We start from the raw sequence: 21,555 nt of genomic DNA, 5'->3' as shown, positions 1-21,555 counted from the left end.
AAAGAAAAGGTTTATGTCTGGGTGAAATCATACTGTTAGAAGACTGAGACACTGAAGCTCGATCATTTGAGAGAGAAAGCTTTGAAGTGAGACTGCTTAAAGCACAGGGTCTCCTCAGGGCCCAAATGCCACCACGATATGAAACGCAGGAGCAAATTCCCTCAGGCTCTCGAGAGAAAACGCCGAATAGGCCAAAGCGCGGGGTCTGACCCCTTCTCCCCCGCTGCCCAGCTTGCCCAGGCCCAGTCACTGCTGGCCGAGGCCCCGCTTCGCCTCTGCCCGCACCGGCGGCGGCTCCCGCCCCGACGGTTTCGCCCGCAGCGCCGCCGCCGCCATCTCGACCACCGCCGCCGCCGCCGCCGCCGCCGCCGCCATCACGACCGTTACACAACACACCCCACCCACCGCGAGGGGACGGCTCACCCACCCATTGGCTCAGAGGCGGGAGCCGCTGATTGGCGCGCGCCCGCGCGCTGCCGCGACCCGTCCCCCTCGATTGGCCGAGCCCCGCGTAATAATTGCGCGAGGAGACCGGCGAGCGCACTGCGATTGGCCGCGGCGCTGACGGCTCGCCCTATATAAAGGCTGCGAGAGGGGCGGACCCCTAGTTCTCGGGTGCTGGTGGGGGGGCTCGTCTTCTGCGCCGCTCTCTGGCCGCCGCGGGAACATGGCGACGCTGAAGGCCGTATGCGTGATGAAGGGGGACGGCCCCGTGCAGGGCGTCATCTACTTCCAGCAGCAGGCAAGGGCTGGCGGCGGCGGGCGCGAACCCTGTCGCGCTGCAGCTTCCCCCCGGGGGGCTCGCCCGGCCGCAGCGCTGAGTCATTGTGCGGGGCGGGTGGCGCGGTTCTCCCTTCCCCTTCTCGCCGGTGGGAGCTGCGCTGGGCAGGCTTGTCCTGGGCCGCGGCCCCGCGCCGGTGCGGTGGCGGGAAGGACCGGGGCTGTTGCTCTTGCGCCCCCCCGCCCCGGTCAGGCAGCGTGTGGCGCCCCGCGAGCCCCAGCGCCGCGCGGAGGGGGGCGGGGGAGCACTCACGGGGCCGGCAGCGAGCGTGTGCCTTCTGCCCTGCTCGGGAGTGCGCAGCTGAGCGCGGTGCTGGAGCCGGCCTTAGGCTTACTGCGGAGCTTGTTTGCCACTGTCAGAGTAGGGCTTAACGGGGCTGGAATTGCTAAATGGCCAGAGCCCTTTTGAACACTCGGTCATGTATACTCGGTACAGAAGTTGGGGCTGCATACAGGCAATACTATATCTGTAGAGGAGGAATGACTTCAGGGTCACTTGTGCTTCCAGGTGGAAGTACACAATCGTTGTCAAAAGCAAGCAGTCTGATAAAAGGCATTCCTTTTGCTTGTTTATGCATAATAGGAAGAGCATATTTTAGGTGGCTAAATAAATGCAGACATTCTGTGAAATACTGTATTGGTATATAGAATCAGTTAATGTAAGGTAATTGTTCATGTCTTGGTAGCTGAACTGGTAGGGGAGTCTCTAGTGCTTTCTGTTGACTAAGAAGCTTCATTTGACACAAGGCCATTTAATGCTGTAGTCATTTTGCTGATAATACATTCTTTCCATTAAAGGGTAATGGACCAGTAAAAGTTACCGGAAGAATCAGTGGCTTGACTGATGGAGAACATGGCTTCCATGTCCATGAATTTGGTGACAATACAAATGGTAAGATGTCTGTCCAAGCTCTTGAATTACAGCTGTAATGTGATTGCTCAGTGTTAACGAGCTTCTCTTAGTGTTGCAGCAGCAACTAGCATAGGTGTACTTGAGTCTCATGACTGCAAATCTGTATGAAGAAATGACATTTCCTAAGGAATTGCTTCCTATTTAATACTTTGAACATGTTTAGGCTGGTGTTCAAGATCTGACGTATCAAGCACTAACCTAAATACTTTGATAACCTAGTGTTAAGAAATAAGAAAGCTTTCAGCTGAGCCCAGAGTGTTTGAGAATGAGTAATCTTATTGAACGTGTAAGTCTGTAGTAGGTTACTTACCTCCAGAGGATTAGTAGAACATCTAACAGGAGAGTAGCTATTTCATCATTAGTGACTTCACTTCCTCTGGCTATAGGAGGACTACCTTGGTGTAGTGTATAAGCAATAGACTTAAACTGGCTACTGCAAAAAAAATCTACATTTGATGGCTGCATTCTGTTTCAGGGTGTACCAGTGCAGGTTCTCACTTCAATCCTGAAGGCAAGCAGCATGGTGGACCAAGTGATGCAGAAAGGTGAGTTTAATGTGCCTGGCCTCTTACTGGGTAGCTACTCCATGCAGCAGCCATCTAAGTGCTACTTTGTGCTTGGGTGGCCACTTCATGAATAATGCTAGGGTGATACCAGAAGAAAACTGGTGATTCCTGCAGGACTTCTGGGATCACTTAAAGGCTCTGATAACTGTACAGTGATTTGTTAGACACCTTGGCTCCAAGAGTATGGGTAAAATGGAGTCTTTGGGACATATTCTTGGTTTTATCATAGCTTGGGGAGAAGAGGAAATAAAGGTTCTTACTGAGTGAAGGTTCCTCAGGATGTGAGTGTGGGGGATTCAGGTGTTAAAGCCTTATTTGGTCAGTGGTGATTTGCTTCTGTTTCGAGGCCAGCTTTTGACAACAGGGACCCTAAACTATCAATCGTTGAGCTGTATGCAGGCTTGTGATGTGGCAGATCAGGATCATCAGTGGAAGGTGCTGAGGCTTCAGGGGAGAATGCAAGATGAATATAAAGCCGTGTGTGCTGGGGCATGGTGGCTTTTTATTGGATGTGCTGGACTGTTCTTAGCCTCTTAGCTTAGGTACTGTACTACCTGCAGTACGTACTCCTCAGGGGCTGTGTCAGTAGAGGGTCTGATGCTTATGCTGAATATCTCTCTACCTCAGTGTGAGCTGAGACCTAGTTCTTCCCCTGGAAGCAGTTTTCATAGTCCAGTTACCTTCAGGAAACCCTTGCATATTTGAGACCTGATGTCTGAGCAGCTGGTTTAGATAGTATGCTGCCTGGGATTGGAGACTGGGAGGGGGCTGCAGAAGAGCTGAAGGCCAGGGCGGTAGTGAGTGGTGCTAGGAGCAAGTGTAAAAGATAGGCTGGTCTTGCACAGGTAGGGTCTGGACTAGCATTGGGACCAACTTGGCATTGTGATTAGCCTTCGAATCCTAATGTTTATGTCCATAACGGCACCTTCTGTGACTGATAAATTCATACCTGAGTGATCAGTTGTATGCCAGACCAAGCAAGCTGGCTGCTAGCCAGCTCTCTGGATGACAGAGCAGCACGAAATGGTGTGCTCACAGGCTTCACTGGCAGCCAACTGCTCCAGTGCTAAAGGTCAAAATGGCATGAATGTTGTGCCTTCTGCTGGTTCTGCTTTGTCAAATCCTGTGTCTGGTGTAACCTGCCTGCTCAGGCAGCTGTAGGCTGGGGAATTCCTTAGGAGGGTATAAGAACTAGATCGTGCTTTTATCAGTGTAGAGTTGAAACAATTGGTCTGGAAGCTTAAATCAAGCAAATTCCTAAGGGGAAAACTGCTCTGGACCTGATTTTATAGGACTTGGTTAAAAATATGGAATTGGTGCTTTGCTGTCTAAGAAGCTGGTAGTCAGCATTCAGTGAGCTGAGCTGGTCACCCTGCATGCATGGTGAGTTTTAGAAATGAGTTGGTATTCAAGGTTCTGAATCTGGATGGAAGAGTCTTGCAGAACGTCAACTTGTATTTTGAGTGAGAATGGTTTATTTTGGGGTAGAAACCTTCCAGTTTCAAGTTCTGCCTAGGACTGAATTTTAATCACCTCTTGAACTAAAGGAGTTAAAGTAGTGGAAGTGTTCAAGATTGACTGGTGGTGGTAAATGAGGACATGTGCTCTTTAAGATAAGATGGTGGAGTACTTGAGTGTAGTAACTATGGGTATTGTATTGTCCAGGCCATCACTTAGAAGAGCTTTCAATTCAACCAAGTTTTCTTTGAGTTTCTCTGCATCTTTGTGTAGGCATGTGGGAGACCTTGGCAATGTGACTGCTGAAGGAGGAGTAGCAGAAGTGGAAAGAGAAGATCTTGTCATTTCTCTTAGCGGACCACATAGCATCATCGGACGTACCATGGTGGTAAGTGCCTACTTGGATGCTTTAAGGAACTCTAGAGCTGTCTTGACAGTGAGTGGAGACTTTTTTGATGCTGGAGGCCAGTCCCTGGTGTTTCTTATAGAACTTCTAGTGCAAGACTTCCAATGTGGGGAGTTCTTTGAAGCCCTGCCTGAAAGTCCTCTGTGTATTAGTATGGCACTTCCTTGCTGCAAGGTCTGAATTTTCTGGCAGGCTGGCACAAATGCTGTCACTGACAGGCATGGCAATGGGCACTTCAGGGCACTGTTCGCTAGTACTGGTCTGGTAGCTGCTGGTGTAACTTCTGCTGTGGCCTCCCTGGGAAGGAGGGAGGCCGAGTGGACTTGGCCACCCATGGGTGTTGTCAGTCTTGTTTCCCTTGGGACTCCAGTGTGTGCTGAGACCACTGTACTCCTGCATCAAACAGGCTCGGACTGATGACCGAGGAGCAGGGAGATGTGTAGGGCAGCGCTTCGGATGGTGTGGCCAAGGCACCGTGCCCGCAGTGCAGTGGTCAGCCCTGTGTTGTAAGGGTGACCTTGAATGTCAAGTCTGAGCTTGCTTTTGGACTAGTAATAACTTTTTGAAACATGGGGTTTTGGTGACTTCCAGTTCAAACAAATTCAGCTGAAGGCAACTTAGCTTTTTAGCCAAGTCTGGTCTTAAGTTTTTAGCATGAGTATCAATTTGGCATTCAGCATTACATAATTACAGTAGGTTCTCTCTGTGTAACACACCCTGCTGGTAGCTGGCAATACTACTTGTCACTGCTGCTACTAATGTGAGTAGTGAAAAATGTTGATTAGTTATGCAATAACATGAATTAAGATATCTTCAATTCTCTTTTAGGTCCATGAAAAACGTGATGACCTGGGTAGAGGGGGAGATAATGAGAGCAAATTAACTGGAAATGCTGGCCCTCGCTTAGCTTGTGGTGTCATTGGAATAGCGAAGAGCTAAGCATTGTACCTGAAATGCTTAAGATGAGTGGTGAATGGGCTGTATTTCATGGCAAATGCTGTACTTGCCCTTCCTTGTGCAAGCAACAGATTATCACTTAATCTCATTACTACTCTGCATTCTGAGTATCACTTAAACTGGTGAAGACTGACTTAATTTTGTATGATGTATATTGCAATTAAAGTGACCCTGCTGGAATGTCTCTGTAGTCTTCTGCTAAAGCATCTGCTGTAACCATTAAGTATAACTTCACTAACTGGAACCCCCATTCTCTGTAATGGAAGATGTATAGTAGTGGTCACATCCTGAACACCAAAACTCGTAGTACACTGTGTGATTTGGAGGATTAGCCTTAGAGCTTTGGCAAGACGACTCACCAAAGAGCAGCAGGCACTGTATGTGTTGGGGCTTCCTCCTGGCAAAGTTGCAGCATTTGTAGGTTTCAAACTTGTGTAATAAACTTGCTGGGCAAATACACCTTGGTCTTGCTGTCTATTAAAAAAAAAACAAACACTGAACCCCTACCTGCTGGCTTGCTAACATGGAAAAGTAGGCCTGGACTTGATAATGTCAGTAGTTAACTTGCTAGACACCAACAGCATCCAACAAGTTGTTTCCAGCCAGTAACCCTGGAACAATGAAAAGACTTGAGCTCCATCAGTATGTTTCTGGTTACTTGTATTGTCATGTGTCTTCCTGTGATAGAATCCTGTGTTCTGTGGTAATAACCTGACACCCTCTGCATGTTACAGCCAGGGGTTTTATGTACCATTGCTGCTTTACAGAAATACCTTCTTGCTTTAAAATGTAATGGTGTGTGACACTTGTCACACTTGTGTGCTTGCAAAGTCTGTGTGTGCATGTGTGGTGGTGAAGCCTCAAGCACATAAAATGGTCTGGCTCCAACGTGTTGTTGTGCCTCATCTGGACCTCTGGCTGTGTGGGTTGGATTGTTCTGGGCTGGTGAAGACAACTCTTTTCTTCAAGCTATGCAGGAGTGTCTTGCGTGGAATCTGTCTGTCCTTAAAAAGGCTATACATAGCCAGAAGTTCTGTATTTAATTTCATAAAGCTTTGCAGCCATGTAATCACTCCGTATGAGTGCCAGCTTTCATTATTTTCTTGTATGTACCTCTTAAACACAGATTTCCAAGTCTTTTAATAGAGAAAATTATTAATTTTAATGAAGACTTGTATCAACATTCCTTTATCTTGTACATAAGAGATATTCATGGAAGTAGTTGGTTGTAGTTCTAGACACCCAGATTCCAGTGTAGCATGTTACAGATGGAATGGCTTTTGGTAGTATAGCAAGAATACTGCAAAAACACTTTAAACTTACATTCATTGCAGGTGGCAAACAATTGTGTGTACAGTCTGTACCCACCTGTACCTCTTCCAGTGGGTTAGTCTATGCTCTGCTTCAGCTGCTGCAGCAGAACTAAGATAGCGACTGCACCTTTCAGCTCCCTCCTTAAGCATCAGGGGATACTGAACACACCCAGGAATACCACCAGCGCCTCTTTGCGTGTCCGAAGTTCAGAGGACGGTTATGTCGTCTCCCCTTGCCCTAAGGGGGAAAAAGGGCAAGTACTTGACAACTGTAGGTTGAGCTGTAGTGGAATGAGAGCTCTGGCAGCTCTATTGCTTGCCTCCTCTCCCAGCCATTCTCGGCGCTGAACCTTGCTGCTTTGAAAGCCTGGTATACGCAGATCACTACTTTCAAACCTGTATTCTCGTGTTGGGTTCAATGTCTGATGGCACACTAGCCTATAAGTCAGTGCTGTACTGAAGGACGTAGAAGTAACGCTCGGTTTATGTACAAATCATTGTAACTGGCAAGCACAGGCTCAATAACCAAGGTGTTAATTGCTAGCACTCTATTGTCTTTATCAGTAATGGATGCTTGCACTGAGCTGATTAATCTTTACGTACAAATTTCTGGCTTATTTTAAAGCCAGAAATTTGGTAGTTGTGGAAGGGTAGGATACATTTACACTGGTGATGCTGTAAAGATGTTGCATCGCTAGTGGGTTTATTGTACAAGCGCTGCTTCAGAAGGCAGTAAGCAATTGTTCCACAAAGGACATGGAAGGTTTTTCTAGGCTTTGTTTTCCAATTCCTAACAAGGGAAACAGAGAGAATGTGACGTGGCATTTGTGTGAACAGATAAGCCTTCCGTCTCTTTCATTCTTGTCTTCAAATCTTTTAATAAAGTGTATTCATTAAAAAAATCTCCTACCTCCTTACAGAATTATGGCAGTTTTTACTAAGATGAGTCTTAAACATAAGACATAAATGTCTGGCTTTGTATGAAAAAAGTTAGTTCCACTGGCCCAGCATGAAACAAACATTAAGGACACAAGTTTTAACACATGGAAGTTGAGTTCACTACAAGTATGTAAACAGTTTTTTTCTCTCTTTATTCTGCTATTGCAAGAACATAAAAATATATGTCCTCTCCCCAGTCGGTAACTCCACATTTGCTTTCCCACCCCCCTCCCTCCCCCAGAAAAAATTCCCTCTGCCGCAGAGCAGCTATGAAAAAGTACTGATGTAAGAAAGCAGCTGCCCTTCACTTAGGGAAAAAACCTCAACTTTAAAAGTAGAACACACCTATATCAAGGAGAAAAAAAAAAAAATATTAAATATGCACAGGATTCATACAATTTTTCCACTACACTTCTAGAGTTAAACAAGCTTCAACTGAAGAAGGCCTGGTGCCACCCGAGCCCGGCGGCCCAGTGCGTGGCTGATGGCCGGGCGAGCGCATTTCAGGGCAGAACTGCCAGGGTGCTGACTCCGCTCAGTACAGCGCAGCCGTCTTTCAAACCTGTCTGTGCCTGACGGGCCGACCACCATGAACTAGTATTTGCCCTCTTAAAATCTGACAAAATTACTGAAGTGATATGGAGAGAAGATGGCAAAACTCACACAAATACATGAACATGCACTCTTTGTCCATCAGTCCGATCGATAGGTACAACACTAGGTGGGTAAAAATTTTAAACCTACCTCTTGCAGGATTACAGGAGGTAGACATCGTTAACAGACAACAGTAGCAGCCCAGATTTGTGTGAATGAAGAGGCAGCATTTAAAAATCCTCGCGCACCCTCCCACCTCCCTTCCTTTGCCCAGCCCCATTTAAAAAAAATAGCATTTTATATTGTGTTTTGGTGTCTTTGATTTCTCTTTCACCCCACTTTCCAAAAAGCATCAATGAATAACAAGTACAAAAGATGCTGAACTGGTGTGCTTCCTAGCCCACCACACACAGTCATTTTATAACATCACAAGCAGAGCAGACTAAGTATGTCTGAAGGTGGCCGCTTTTTAAAAAAAGGCTAATTAGGGCGACATTTACCACAGAACTGGGGGGGAGGGGGGGGAGGAAAAAAAAGAAAAATTGATTGCATTGCAAACACTAAACAGTTAACTCTCCAATTAACATTTTAAAACCACTAGCTTTTACCTAGTATGGTCAAGTAGATCATTAAAATGCAGCAATCTAAAAATCAAGATGACTATTACAAATAAAAATTTGCTTCTGTGAATAGCTACACAAACAGATGTATTTCTTTTAACAAATATAAACAAAACAGTCTAATTTAGACTCCAGTACAGCATTAACAGTTCAAACTTTAAGATGTTGAACACTCCTTTTCCACTTCAGTGCAGTGTAGGAAGAATAGCACACGTTAAAGTTTGTTACGAAAATAGAGTTTATTAAAAACACATCCCTATTGTTTTGAGGAGCTTTCACCGTTACCTTTTCTTAAATTAAAAAAAAAATAGAAAGCACTTCTACTTCTGATTTGTAAACTTTTTAAAGTCAAAACTTTAAAAAAGTTACAGCAAAAATGGGTAATATTTTAATCATATCTTCAGTATTTCGTGTTATGTTGTGGCTATTTTAAATAGAAGGGAAGCAATCAAATTGCTTACAATTCCCCACCAACTACTGAGGGGCTGTGATATAAGCAGAAGCAAATATAATACAGCAGACTGTACAACTCTAAAGCTCTACACTCCAACAAATGTCACTGTCATCTTTCGACAACTTCCAGTCGCTAGCGAGGAGCCTCCGCCGCTGAGCCCAGATCCTTTTCCGCTTGTTCCACAGATGAGGTAGCCTCGGATGTCAACTCTTCAACAGGTTTTACACCTGTAGGTTCAGACTCTCCCGCAGCAAGTTCTGAGACAATGTCTGCGTCTTCCATTTTGCTGCTATGAGATTCATGGTTTTTGTCGCCATCTGCCCTGTCTGTCATCTCCGGTTTTTCCTTTCCTCGATTTTCTTCCTTGTCTCTACGAGACTCCCTATCTCTCGAATCTCTCTCTCTGTCTCGATGGCCACTGGACCGCCTGTTCCTGTCCTCCAAGTCTCTGTGTCTGTCACGCTCGGGGCTTCTTCGTCCCCAGTCTCGCCTGTCACGATTACCAAGTCGCTCGTGATCTCTGTCATCGTTGCGGTTACCATAGCGCTCACGATCGTTTTCTACCCGATTTCCAAAAGATCTCCTGCCAAACCTTTCCTGGTCTCTGTTAGGCGTGAACGTCTGCCTGTCATTCCTAAACTGCCTCCCATCTCTGTTATCCTCGGGTCCGCCTGGCCCCCCGCTTCCCGGCATCCCCCCAGGTCTCACAAAGTGACCCGGCGGTGGGAAGGGGGTTTTCATTCCGTGGGGGGGAGGCATCCCAAAGCCCCCTGGCCCCGGCGGGGGCCCTCTGTGCATCATGTGGGGAGGCATGTGTCGCGGTGGCATCAAGGGAAACCGCTGCAGAGGAGGGGGCGGCATTCCGGGCGGTCGCTGGAGTGGTATCAAACCAGGCCGGGCACCTAAGAGGCCAGTGGATGGAGTCTGCAACCCAACAACGGGGGCTGGCGGGGGCGGCGCAACTCCTTGCGTGCCTGAAACAAACAAACACACACACAAAGTAAAGTCAGAGGCTGGCAGGAGCGGGGAAAAAAGCATTTCCATCATTTAAAAACATTCTGAAATTATCTCATGAAATGAGTAACACCAAAAGCGGGCGGGGGAGGGAGGGGAGGAAGAGAGCAGCCTGCAAAGCTTCCTGTGCTGGTTTACATACTGTAAAGACAGCATCGTCTTTAAACAGAAGTTTGTGTTGTGCTACAAGTAATTAATATTGCAATGGTAGTAACTAATCACTTACTTATCCTAAAGGCTTCCTTTTGTGAAGAAGCCATTGCCATTTTGCAGGTCAGAGCTCTTCCTGATCTGCACCTCAGTGTCTTGCTTCGTCAACTGACTGCTGACGGAACACCTTCCTAATACGTTATGCTTCCCAGGCTTCTAATTAAAGACACCTCACCTCCTTTAGTTAGCTTTAAAACATTTCTCCTCTATTACAAACATCATCGAAATCGTATCTGGCTACAATGTCTGAGATTTGAACTGGTCATCAACAAGATTTTCAACGTGCAGAAGAGGCGGCAGGTTCAGTAAGCTACGAAGGGAGGCAAGGTCAGAACAGGGCTGGAGTAGGAGCAGGAAATCACAGAGAGTTCAATTTACCGTTTCAGAGAAAAGGGATACAACAAAGTTTAATTTTAGTAGAATAAACCTTGCAATGTAAACTAAAAGGAAATGCAACAGGTAATTTCTGGAATTTTTTTTTTTTTAAATACAATTTTCCATCCTTTGTAGCACATATCCAACACCAACTATTCTCCATTTTTATTCCTGGACTCTTGTTTTTAGCATGGTCTTCGTAAGAGGAAAAAAAATTAACTCAAAACATACCGTTTGAGAAAGCTCAGCCCAAAGCTTGTTGACATCAACACAACGAGCCACAACGAGCCAAAACGAACGAGGATTACCGAGCTCCAGATGAGGACTTCACACCAATAAGCGTGTGCCAGCTTATCTCGCGTGCCTCCTTTTGTTTGAACTAGTAACACTATTGTCTCACGTTCTCTGTAGCCTTTATACTGGATCTGTCTGCTCTTTCTGCTCACTAGCAGCTATTTACCTGAAAATAAGCTCCATATCTGAGAAAGCATGTGTTGTTTTTTAAACTCCCAAACTGAAATTTAAAGGAATCGACAGTCGCCAGCAGAACAGCACAAATCTCTCCTAATCCATCTTGCGTTCCTTTATAAATTTGTTGAGACTATAAATAATGTTTTATGTCCACATACATTAATAAAAATGAAAGTTAATGCAAATTACGTAAAATTTTGTAACTCCTGCCCTGGGTAAAACGCAGATGTGAAATAGCTATGTGAATTAATGCTAGAATTAAATACTTGGCAGTGTCATCAGTGAAAACTGCACTTTGATTTCAGCTTAATGAGCACGGTGGAGCAGACATCCCAAATAACCATCCATTCGGCTATCGTAGCTTCCCTCTTCCTCCCTCTGATTCATTTAGGGCTTCTATCCCAAATATGCCTGAGCCTTTGGAGGAATGTACATGTTGCCCTTCCACCACACCACTTCTTATGGTTAAGAACATCTCTAACAGAAACCTTTTTATCTGAGTGCTCTTTATATTCCTATTAGAAGGAAATTATATTTTGCCAATCAGGAGAACTCGGGCAACAAAGATGTGAACATTCTTCCAGTCCATGGTGTCACCTTACCTTCCCCTCCAAGCAGTCGCTTTTAAGACATGCCTTGACAGGTCACACTCTTTGAAAGAAATGTTCCAGCAGCAAGAGTGTATTTTTTCTGACTTTTTTTTTTCCTTTTTAACTTTAAAATGCACAGCCCTCCCCCTCCGGTTCAGAACCAGGGCTGTAAGTCACCTAGTTTAAACTCCTCCCATGACTTAGTACTACAGATCTGACGAGACAGACATATGGCTAATGATGTCTTCCAAGAATGTTATTTTGCTGAATTCTGAAGTTTGGGGATATTTTTGTTGATAACTAACTTCTTCCACAGAAGATTAAAAATAAGGCAGAAAAGAATAACTGAGATCTAATGAGCTGAAGAGGATAAGCAAATGCTTCTGCTCTATAGCAGCAGAGTAGATGTGGGTTACAACAGCATGAACATGAGGCAAGTGTGAAAAGTTTTTTTTAAATTTAACAAGTACGAGTAATTTAATTTCTCAACCTTGTTTCTACACAAAATGCAGCACAGAAGTGGCATAATGGTATCTGAAACTCATTCTCTTTCAATCTGGACTGCATCAGCAGGGTAGCTGAACACTTTTTATTTTAAATCAGCCCACTCAAATTTTGAGGCTGAAGTACACTGTAGAAAGAACTATTAGAGTTTCCTCGCTGTGCTGACAAATCAGACACCAATTAAAAATTTACTCTCAAAGAGCTGTCCAGAAACACATCCAAGTTTACTGAAAATGCTCAGTAAAATTAATGGTACAGATTGCACGTGCAATGTCTAGGAAAATTTAAAGCCCTTTGTTGTCTTATATAGGGAAAGACAGTATGTAAAATTTAAATAGTTTGTCAAACTTGAAAAGACATACCAGAGCTCCTAGAGAAACAATGAAGTGATTTAATGACCATCTCATACCTGTGCAGACAAGTGACGGAATTTATCTGCCCCAGCCTGTATTTTATTCATTTGTTCATAACTGTAAGCCTTTTTGTAGTAGCTAACCTTGTCTTCTTGCTTATGGGTATGAAATACAACCATCCCTTCACCAGCTGCTTATTCTGCATAACTTGGCTAAGACATGGCTTTTATTACAAGACATGGCTTTTAATACTGGAGATATAATCCTCCCACCTTACACCTAATATGGTATTCTGTTCAAATGTGTAAAAATACAGATTGCTTTCACGACTTATTTTTATTTGTAACTTTTACCAGTGATGCATAGTGAAAGGTCCTCAGAACTTGCAAAGAGTGTTTACTACAAAGAACGCAGATACAAGTGTACTAGGAAAACCCACCGCCAACCACGAGTCTTGTTTCAGAGGTGCAAGAACCATCACACAGTGTCAAAAGTTTCGCAATTTCACTTTACTCGTAAGACATAGCCCAAAATGCTATAGCTGTCCTGAAGAAGTGTCTTCTATCCAGAGAGGTCACAGGAGTCATCCTTACTGTTTTGACAAATCAGGTAAAAAGCCAGGTTTCTGTGTGACTGTAATTCCATTTCTGATTATCTTCTCTTCTGGCTGGACAAAGCCCATGTTCCCGTGTGATAATTATCAGTGTTACAAATGCTAACATAACCAAGAAGTGTAGCATCTGATTTTTTTTTGTTTTAAACTGAACTCTGCTCAATAAGTGATTACAGTGTCTCCTATAATCTGTTAAATTACTTCTCAGCTGTGCTGTTACAAGAAAGCAAGTGGAGGAATGGTGTTTTCTGTATCTGACACAGCAATCCTGCTTCAAATACACCTCCTCTGCAAATCTGATGGAAATGTGTATGAGAACAAGAAGTCAAAAGCTTACGATTCCAGCAGAACAGGCTAAAGGTTTACACTTTGACGCTGATGTTCTGCAACATTTAGCATGTCACATTAATTCTCCTATCATTCTCCAGTGGGGAATGTTGCATCTTAAAACTAGAACATTTAATACTACCAGGAAATTCTTGAAAGAGGGACAATGTTGTAAGTCTCGTGTCTTTTTCTGGAGTTTGATACAGAATCCTTTAGACCAGGCCAAGACTGTAAAGAAAGAAGCCTAAACTTAAGAGCCTAAATATCGATTCATAGCTTAAATAACTTGCCATAAATACCAACATTTTTCAGGGTAGTCAATGTCCATCACCGAAGCCAGTAGGAGCTTGCTCCTATTCATGCAAGATGGTTAAACAAGGATGTAAAGAGTCAACACTCTGTTACGTGTACAGTGTTGGTTACTGGTATTAAGACTTCTAAAATTCCTGCTTTATAAAACACAAACACTAAACTGATCCAGGTCAAGGGAACCATCAAGGCAAAATTGAATTCCATGAATGGTGCTTGAGAGTTCATGTTCCCTTACCTCTGAATTCTCATTCAGTAGTATTATGAAAGCAACAGTCATATATATACTTAGCAAACATGCAGTGTTTGTTATGCTTTTAAAATGGGCTATCACAAGAAATTTGGAAATGTATTAGGTTTATCACTGTTCACATCCTGTACTAATAAAAAGCTCATCCTTCCTGTGAAGGAAGTATCCACTTCATAATGTAGTAATACTCTGATGAGCTCAGAGAATATTGTAGTCTGTCTTATAATTTAATGCAGATTACAAAAAGACAATGTAGTTACTTAAGAACAAACCAGCAAGGGAGAAAAGAATAATAATTCAGCATGCATTAACAGGAAATTAATACCAAGGTTGATGAGAACTACAGTATAATTAATCTTTGATAATATGTAATTATCATTGTAGGAATTTTGGTAAAAAGAGCACTAGACCAGAACCTACAAACTGCAATACGGTGTATTTAATCAAGATAATAGATCACAGAATCTGAATATTCGAAACACAGCATCTGCAACAGCAGTTTATTACTGGTCCAAATTACAGCATTTGCTCAATGCTAAGAACAAGTTGGCAAACCAAAAATGATTTAAAAGCCTGTCACTTTCTGCAATATGCACACGTAAAAGGAGTCTAAAAATATCTGCTTTGCAGATCATTTAAAAAATGACATATGAGCACACACTCACAAAACCGGTCACAGTCTGGATAATCTTGTTCAAATTAAGAACAAGAAGCTATTAACAGCAGCGAATATGATCAAGAATACAACTAAATCAAAACAACCTGAGGGTGGTTTTTAGAAATAAGCACAAAAAATTCAGACACAATGTCCACGAGGGATCACTCCTCTGCAGCACAAACATGTCTTTGTTGGAAGTGATGAAAGAATTACATTGGAGGAACAAATGAAATTAGTGGAGATGAAACCGACCGTAACTTACATTACTAAGAAAACATACGAAATCTTACAATAATCAGTTTAGAATTACTTTGTAACATATCTTCCATATAAAAACTGAACAGATAGATAGATAAGCTGCATTTTGAAGTTACAAAAATTAGAAAAGAGCTCCTGCGTTTGTACAGATTACATACGGTGTTCTCAAGCAAGGTTAAGTTTAGATTTCTATGACAGTCTCTTCAGAGCAATCTTCTTTCCTTGAATTCAGCCTGCTGAAGTCAAGTTCTTCTATCCTGCCCAAATATCCGACCATTTCTTCATTCTTCATGTTACACTACTCAAGCCCCTTCATCCCTATTTCCCCAAGCAGAGTCCTCATGACATACTTCATCATGCTGTCAAACAAATCTTTCTTCCACCTTCTTATCTCAGCTTGGAGAGCCACATCATGGGAATGTTTAACAAGCAGTTTGAGGACTTCGTGAGAAACCAGTCACACGATCAGTCATCTATTCAAATTGCTAAACCATGTACTTGTGAACATGAGGTTCTTTACTCTGAAGCATTTGATTTCCCTTGTCTGCACTTTCCCATGGCTAACTGAGGGTGATGCTGTACCTACTCATTTACTTTGTCCAGTTCATTTGCCTCTGACCTGTACAAGAGTGTAGGTCAGACACTACGGCTACATTTAAATTGTCAAGCCTGCAAGTACTTCTGGGCTCTGGGACCAGGATGCATATGTAGATTGCATCTCATGTCCGCACACGTGGTGAAACCCTGGCACACTCCATTTCCCATGCTTTGATTTCCCTAGGAGTGAAACCCGACACACAGAATGAAAAGGAAGGAATGACAATGCAGCCTGGCCAGCTCTTGAACTCAGAGGATGGAGAGGGCAAGACTTCAAGGGACACTTCTTTGCTATCTAGATCAGCACGAGTGGTGGAAAATATCATCTCTCTCATGTTTTTCTTCCAGCCTAAGGAGAGACCAGACCTGGACTCTCACACACAGAGCTAAGCTCAATTGATAAGTGAATCAAAGTGGTTTTAAGAAGACAGTTTCATTTAGGTTAACTTACTGAAAAGTTTTAAAAGCAAAGACAACTGATATTAATCTTTTATCTTTAATCGTGTAAAATATTATAATCTGTTTCTTCTAGTTTTCTTGTACCTTATATCAGATTGTGAACGGTCCCCCTTAATTCCGAAATGTCAGGATGGAAGGATTTTACGTAACTCCTATAGGAAACTTCTTCTTGAAATAAGACACTCATCAACATAAAATGCTATTACTTAAGTAAACACACAGATCTCTAAGCTATTACTTCAGGACTACTCTGTAAGCTCACACATGCAATCTTATAAAAAGAAAAAACTCTCCTATCCCCTTGTTGATGACACTGAACGTTGAGAGAAGTCACGCTGACCACATGGACAACTTTATCTGCCTCAACTATTCAGTAAACAAGTTAATAAAAACAAAGGCAAGTTCTTGATCTTCAGAGTTCTCAAATTCAGGTTCCTTGAATTTGTAAGAATAAAAAAAGCTACTGTCCAAGTAACTAAGGTGGGTATATAATTTACTTCACTCCGATCTTAATCCTGTAAAATCTTTTTCTTATGTGTATGGCAATACAGCAAACTGCAGAGTGACTGAATACATTCCAAAGGCTTGGAATAAAAAGTTCAAGTTATGTCGTACAAGACATAGTACCATGAAACTTCAAAAATCTGGTAATACTGTATTACAATTACAAAAAGCATAACTTCATCATTAAGAAGTGAATGTTTTAAATGTATAGCCCAATAATCCTTATCACTACAAAATTCTCTCAATCCATGGTGTCACTGCAGAATTTTTTTTAAGCTTTTCTCTGTTTGCCAAGTGTCGAAGATACTCTAAAACAATTAGCTGCTGGTTTTGCATATCTGCTTTGATAGATTTTAAAAAGCAGACTGATTTTCAGAGAGAAGCAGCTCTTCACTTTTTGAAAAATGCTTTTTAAAAGGGTCTTATTTCGAGTTTCCAATGTGAAGGATCCAAAAACGACTAGTCACGGCTGGAAAATTTAGCCATCAGATCCAACAGAGCAGTAAGCTCTCAGGGAGACAAACCTTTGGGTTTTTTTCAGTGTACAGTGTAAAGTTCTGGGCAGAAACACACTAAAACAAAATCATCTTCATTCACTTGTTAGGCTCTCATTTAGAGGTCTGAAATACCATAAATGTAATAATCTCATTAAAATTTTTAGGGAACAAGTCTCTTGAGTATATTCTTGACACTGACCCATAAAAGGCCATCCTAAAATAAATATTTAGCAGACCTCTGTAACATTAAACAGTATACACTCTCTGTAAAAATCTGACCAAGTTCATATCATATTGTGAAAAGTAATTTATGTAAGATATCCAAAGTTAGCTTGGTTTTGCTAGACAAAATACCATTTTGTAATATTTAAATAAGGTAACATATTGTTAGAAAGGTTTCAAAACCTATAATACTGCAGGGCTGGAAAAAAGCTTTTGTTTTTTCGTTTTATTAAAATAATTTATTCCATACATAAAAAGTATATCATATTTTCACAGATTTAAAAAATACACTTAAAAAATACTGTTTCTCTGTAAGTTAATTTTATACATGCAATAGTTGAGTCTAAAACATAGTTCATATGTCATACAGATGTTTTATTGTAAGTTAATTTTCTATATGGTATAAACCTCAATTTGTTAAAAGTAGACAGCATTTCGTTCTGTCCTGAATTTGTAATGGCTTTTTTGTTTCTTCAGAAAACAGATCTTCAATAATAAAAAAAAAAGACTGCTCCTTCTGTGCAAAATCAAGCCCCTAAAAATGATTTAAAAGCCAACAGAAGGGCAGAAATTTGAACACATTTAGAAAAATCTGCTTTACTTTTCCATGAACTCTAAGTCAGCAGCAAAATCCAAATTGTATTTTAAATTCAGGGAACAAGAAATTGAAGAATATATACAAAAATGAACTTACCAAGAAGTGGAATAGCTTGGGTGACAGGAGCAGGTACATTAGTAGGCGCTACAGGAGGTGGAACAGTCCCATATATTTTGGAACTATCGGTAGTTTCAGCATTCCCTCTGGATCCAGAAACCACTGTTGGGATGGGATTTCCTACAGATGAATCTTTTGTAGTGTCTTCATTCACACCAGTTGCTGTAGCTAAGAAACAATGCATTGACGTATTAAAAAAACCAGTCAGCTTTTCTGTTTGCACGATACCTTCCTTCTACTGCCACTTGCCCAAGATTTAAACACTTACAATTTGGGATGTTTACTGCTGGAGTGTGAGGAACAGATACTGGAGGAGTTATAGGTGGTGGTGGTCCAGGAGGAAGAAAGCCTATAAAAAAAAGTATATATTAACACTGAGTATCACTTCACCAAAATATACTTGTGCAGTTTATAGGACAGATGCTTTATTTGCTAGATGGTTTAAAAAAGGACTTAATATTCCTAAAAATATATAAATATACCTGGGGGTAAATGCATTGGGTTGAAACCAGGTCGTAAAAATGGAGGCGGCGGCGGCGGTGGCACTCCAGGAGCAAATCCAGGAGGTGGGATTCCTAAAGGTGCTGTGAAAGCAGGTGGTTGGAGTGCACCAACCACAGGAGGACCTGATGGATGTGGTGGAACCTAAGAAAAAAGGAAGGGGAAAAATGTGTTACCTCAAGACTGAACAGATTATTTGTTGTTCAGCTGTGGACTGCTGTCTTCTGTGCTTTGTCCATCAAAACAAGAAAATTTAAGCTACCTTAAATTACTCTGCAACAAGGTCAATTACATAACTGATCTAATTAGCAGTCAAAGAACTCCTACAACTTAAAATATCAACATTGATCTTGTTTGCCTTTGTTCTTAAAGAAAAAACTATTCTCTGTGGAAAATCGATATTAATGCAAGCTGGTAACTCATCTAAATATACCCTTTACACAGTAGCTGGAATTAAATTTACCATCCAGCATGATACACTATAATGCATACAACCTTAGAGCAATTAAAAACCTTTTCTTTTTTCTTTTTCACTACCTGAGTTTGTATATGATATTAGAGTGACTATTATTTCCTTATTCATTTATTTTTTTTATTCTGATTTATATCAAGTTCGGAATGAAAACTGATTTAAATTTAAATTAAGCTGGTCCTTAGACTCATATTTATGCGCTTACTATAAAATCTACATTAAATGTGTGGGAATCAAAAGGAAAAAAGTTTAATCAAAATATGCTCTGCATTTAAAATTTATTTATTAAAGCAAAGGAGAGCTGTGTACTCAAGTGATAATAACTGACTCACCTCCATGACCATCAAAATTTCAGAACTACTACACCAAGACCCTTCATAACTCATTTTTTATTTCTAAAGTAAAGAAGGAAAAGCCTTTACTGTTTTATTCTCAGAACTGAAAGAAGTGGCATTAAACAAAAGTAAGCAAAATATTCTCCTTAAACCTGGAGAAGATGCTAAAGCTGCCAAGCACCTGATACCACTTCAAACTTCTGTTCCAAGTTCTTTACCAATGGCTAGGTTAGTAAGCTGAGGCACATTAAAACTTGGACTATTAGAATTTTAAAATCAATTAATTACAATAGGCTTTAATGTAGACCACTACTTTTTATTTTTAGTTTTAAATTGGTTATTTATTAGTTTATAATAACCTGCTGATTGGGCCCTGGCCTCAAGTTAAGCTAACTGAGCAGGATGTGAGAAACTACTGGATGTGGCACGAGAAACAGCCAGACATGACAGATAACAATGTGAGAAGCTGATGAAAGTTACAGATGGCACCATGAAGGATGGCTGAATTCTGCAGGTGGTTAAGGGGTTGTTACGTGAACAACAGCCAAACTTCAGAGAGAAGCAGAAAGGAGCACTGGGGACCTTCTGGGGACTAGGACCTTGCAAGGCCAACTGTGCACAGGTAAGCATATCTAGGAGTACCATATAAGGCCAAGACTACCTAGATGAACATTAACTTCGAGCAACCCTAGAGGTGTTTCCATTAATCACAGTTAAAGCTTTAGGAAAAGTGCTCCAAAACCACAGTAACCTATTAGACTTGGTAGATCTTTTTGTTTGTTTTACAGGGCACTCCTTCAAAGAACAACAACTTACAAAATTAGCTAAACATAGCGACAGATCTGTTGATCGCAGTAATGTTCTGTGAAGCAAGCATTCATGTACAGAGTGTGTACGTAGCAGAAGGAATTGAGGAGGGGTATCAAGAAGGCAAAAAGGTTTCAAAAAGAGGGGAAACTTGCTAAGTGCTCAGTCCTTAAGTAGTTAAAAGCTGAGGAACTGCAGATGAAGCATGGGTACACAATGGCTTGAGAAAGTATAATGAATAGTAAAATATTATGATGGAACCAGAACAGAAGTAACATCAAAGGAAGATGATTTAGATACCTATTAGAGATATTCATACCTAATTATCCAAGCTTAACTGCTGTACTTAATTTTTTTCTAAAAAGTTAACCCTCTAATACGTAATTGAAAATAACATATTAAAACCTTTCCTTTAAGCAGAAAGAAAAATGGAAGGCGGTAAAAATCTGTGCATAAATGTCACATCTAATTTAAAATATAATTTGAAGTATAAAGTTTCTGTTTGTTGAAGAGATGGAACCAATGGCTAATAAACACTGACAGATAACAAACACAGAGGACTGGTGAACAGTTTCAGAACAATAGCTAATGAACTGCATAAAACAAGTAACAAAAATGGTACTGGGGAGACCCTTTATTAATGGGGACACAAATATTGGGAAAACCTGGTATTTTACTAGCAACACTGGAAACTGGAATAACTAACCTCTCAGCAACTGTAATGCAGATTGCCAGGTGCATCTCAATGAACATGTCTTGGGGTTTGGCCTGTGTCCAGGTACAACTATTTCTTACTGCACACCTCTCGGATTGAGACTTGAAGGAGAATCATTGGCCCTGTGAACTAAAGGAGCACAGTGTACCTACAGTGCTCCAAGACAAGTAAATATGTACTTTTTTATATATACAAAAATATATATATTTAAGCACACCTGGAGTCTCCAGCAGGAAGACTGCAAAGGAGGAGTCTGCCAGTTTCAATAGGAAGGGTACGGGATGGATATTGGACCAATGCACAACTCCCACATCTAGTTACAGGGAGAAGGAGCACATGGGATTGAGAAATACATCAGGAAATTTGGGAGGTACACACTCAACTTGGACTCTGGTTTCTAGCTGAAAACCCATTAAATGAAGAAAAGGGACTTCGGATTGGATTGGGAAACTTATGGAAAGGGTAGCCACAGCAAACCCTCTGGACTTCAATGTATAACGCTGGCAAAGCCTGAGCCATGGTTCACTGTAAAAGAATGGCAGTTTCGGTAGGGTAACACCAAGCTTTGCCAGGAGAACGGAACGCCAATTGCCCAAAACCTCGTCAATGAATGCGCAACACAAGTGATATCACAAGTGCTATTAACTGAAACTGACTCTCAATAACTAAGAAATAGACTGAAGTTGATCTTGGACACTGCAATATGACTTAAAAATAAACACAGACCTACCCTCAGAGCGGACCACCGAGGTGGATTACTCAGACCTGGAGGAGTGGGACCAGATTCAGCAACAGCTCA

At 41.8% G+C, this 21,555-nt stretch overlaps 2 protein-coding genes across 4 annotated transcripts in view; one reads left to right on the top strand and one right to left on the bottom strand.

Moving 5' to 3' along the window:
- Window positions 1–630: 630 nt before the first annotated feature.
- On the top strand, window positions 631–5,539 carry SOD1 (superoxide dismutase 1). The gene is made up of 5 exons (XM_050906614.1): window positions 631–743; window positions 1,577–1,672; window positions 2,169–2,238; window positions 3,991–4,105; window positions 4,952–5,539. Exons 1-5 carry the CDS (start codon window positions 668–670, stop codon window positions 5,060–5,062), a joined length of 468 nt encoding a protein of 155 aa, XP_050762571.1. The 5' UTR covers window positions 631–667; the 3' UTR covers window positions 5,063–5,539.
- A 2,046-nt stretch (window positions 5,540–7,585) lies between these two features.
- Window positions 7,586–21,555, bottom strand: part of SCAF4 (SR-related CTD associated factor 4) — a 48,178-nt gene continuing 34,208 nt past the window's right edge. For 2 of the 3 annotated variants that reach the window (XM_050894625.1, XM_050894635.1), the window contains 4 exons: window positions 18,409–18,571; window positions 18,195–18,275; window positions 17,906–18,094; window positions 7,586–9,974 (listed from right to left, as the gene is read on the bottom strand). In XM_050894625.1, the coding sequence (XP_050750582.1) occupies window positions 9,133–9,974; window positions 17,906–18,094; window positions 18,195–18,275; window positions 18,409–18,571 (1,275 nt within the window). In that variant the 3' untranslated portion in view covers window positions 7,586–9,132. Of the gene's footprint in view, window positions 9,975–15,605; window positions 15,879–17,905; window positions 18,095–18,194; window positions 18,276–18,408; window positions 18,572–21,555 lie in introns of those variants that run through there. The other variant, XM_050894645.1, reaches the window with a different exon arrangement.

This window comes from Gymnogyps californianus, chromosome 1 (genome assembly GCF_018139145.2).
Source record: "Gymnogyps californianus isolate 813 chromosome 1, ASM1813914v2, whole genome shotgun sequence".
In the NCBI taxonomy this organism is placed as follows: Eukaryota; Metazoa; Chordata; class Aves; order Accipitriformes; family Cathartidae; genus Gymnogyps; species Gymnogyps californianus.
Note: the sequence above shows the minus strand (reverse complement) of the source record. Positions and strands in the feature narration are given on the sequence as shown.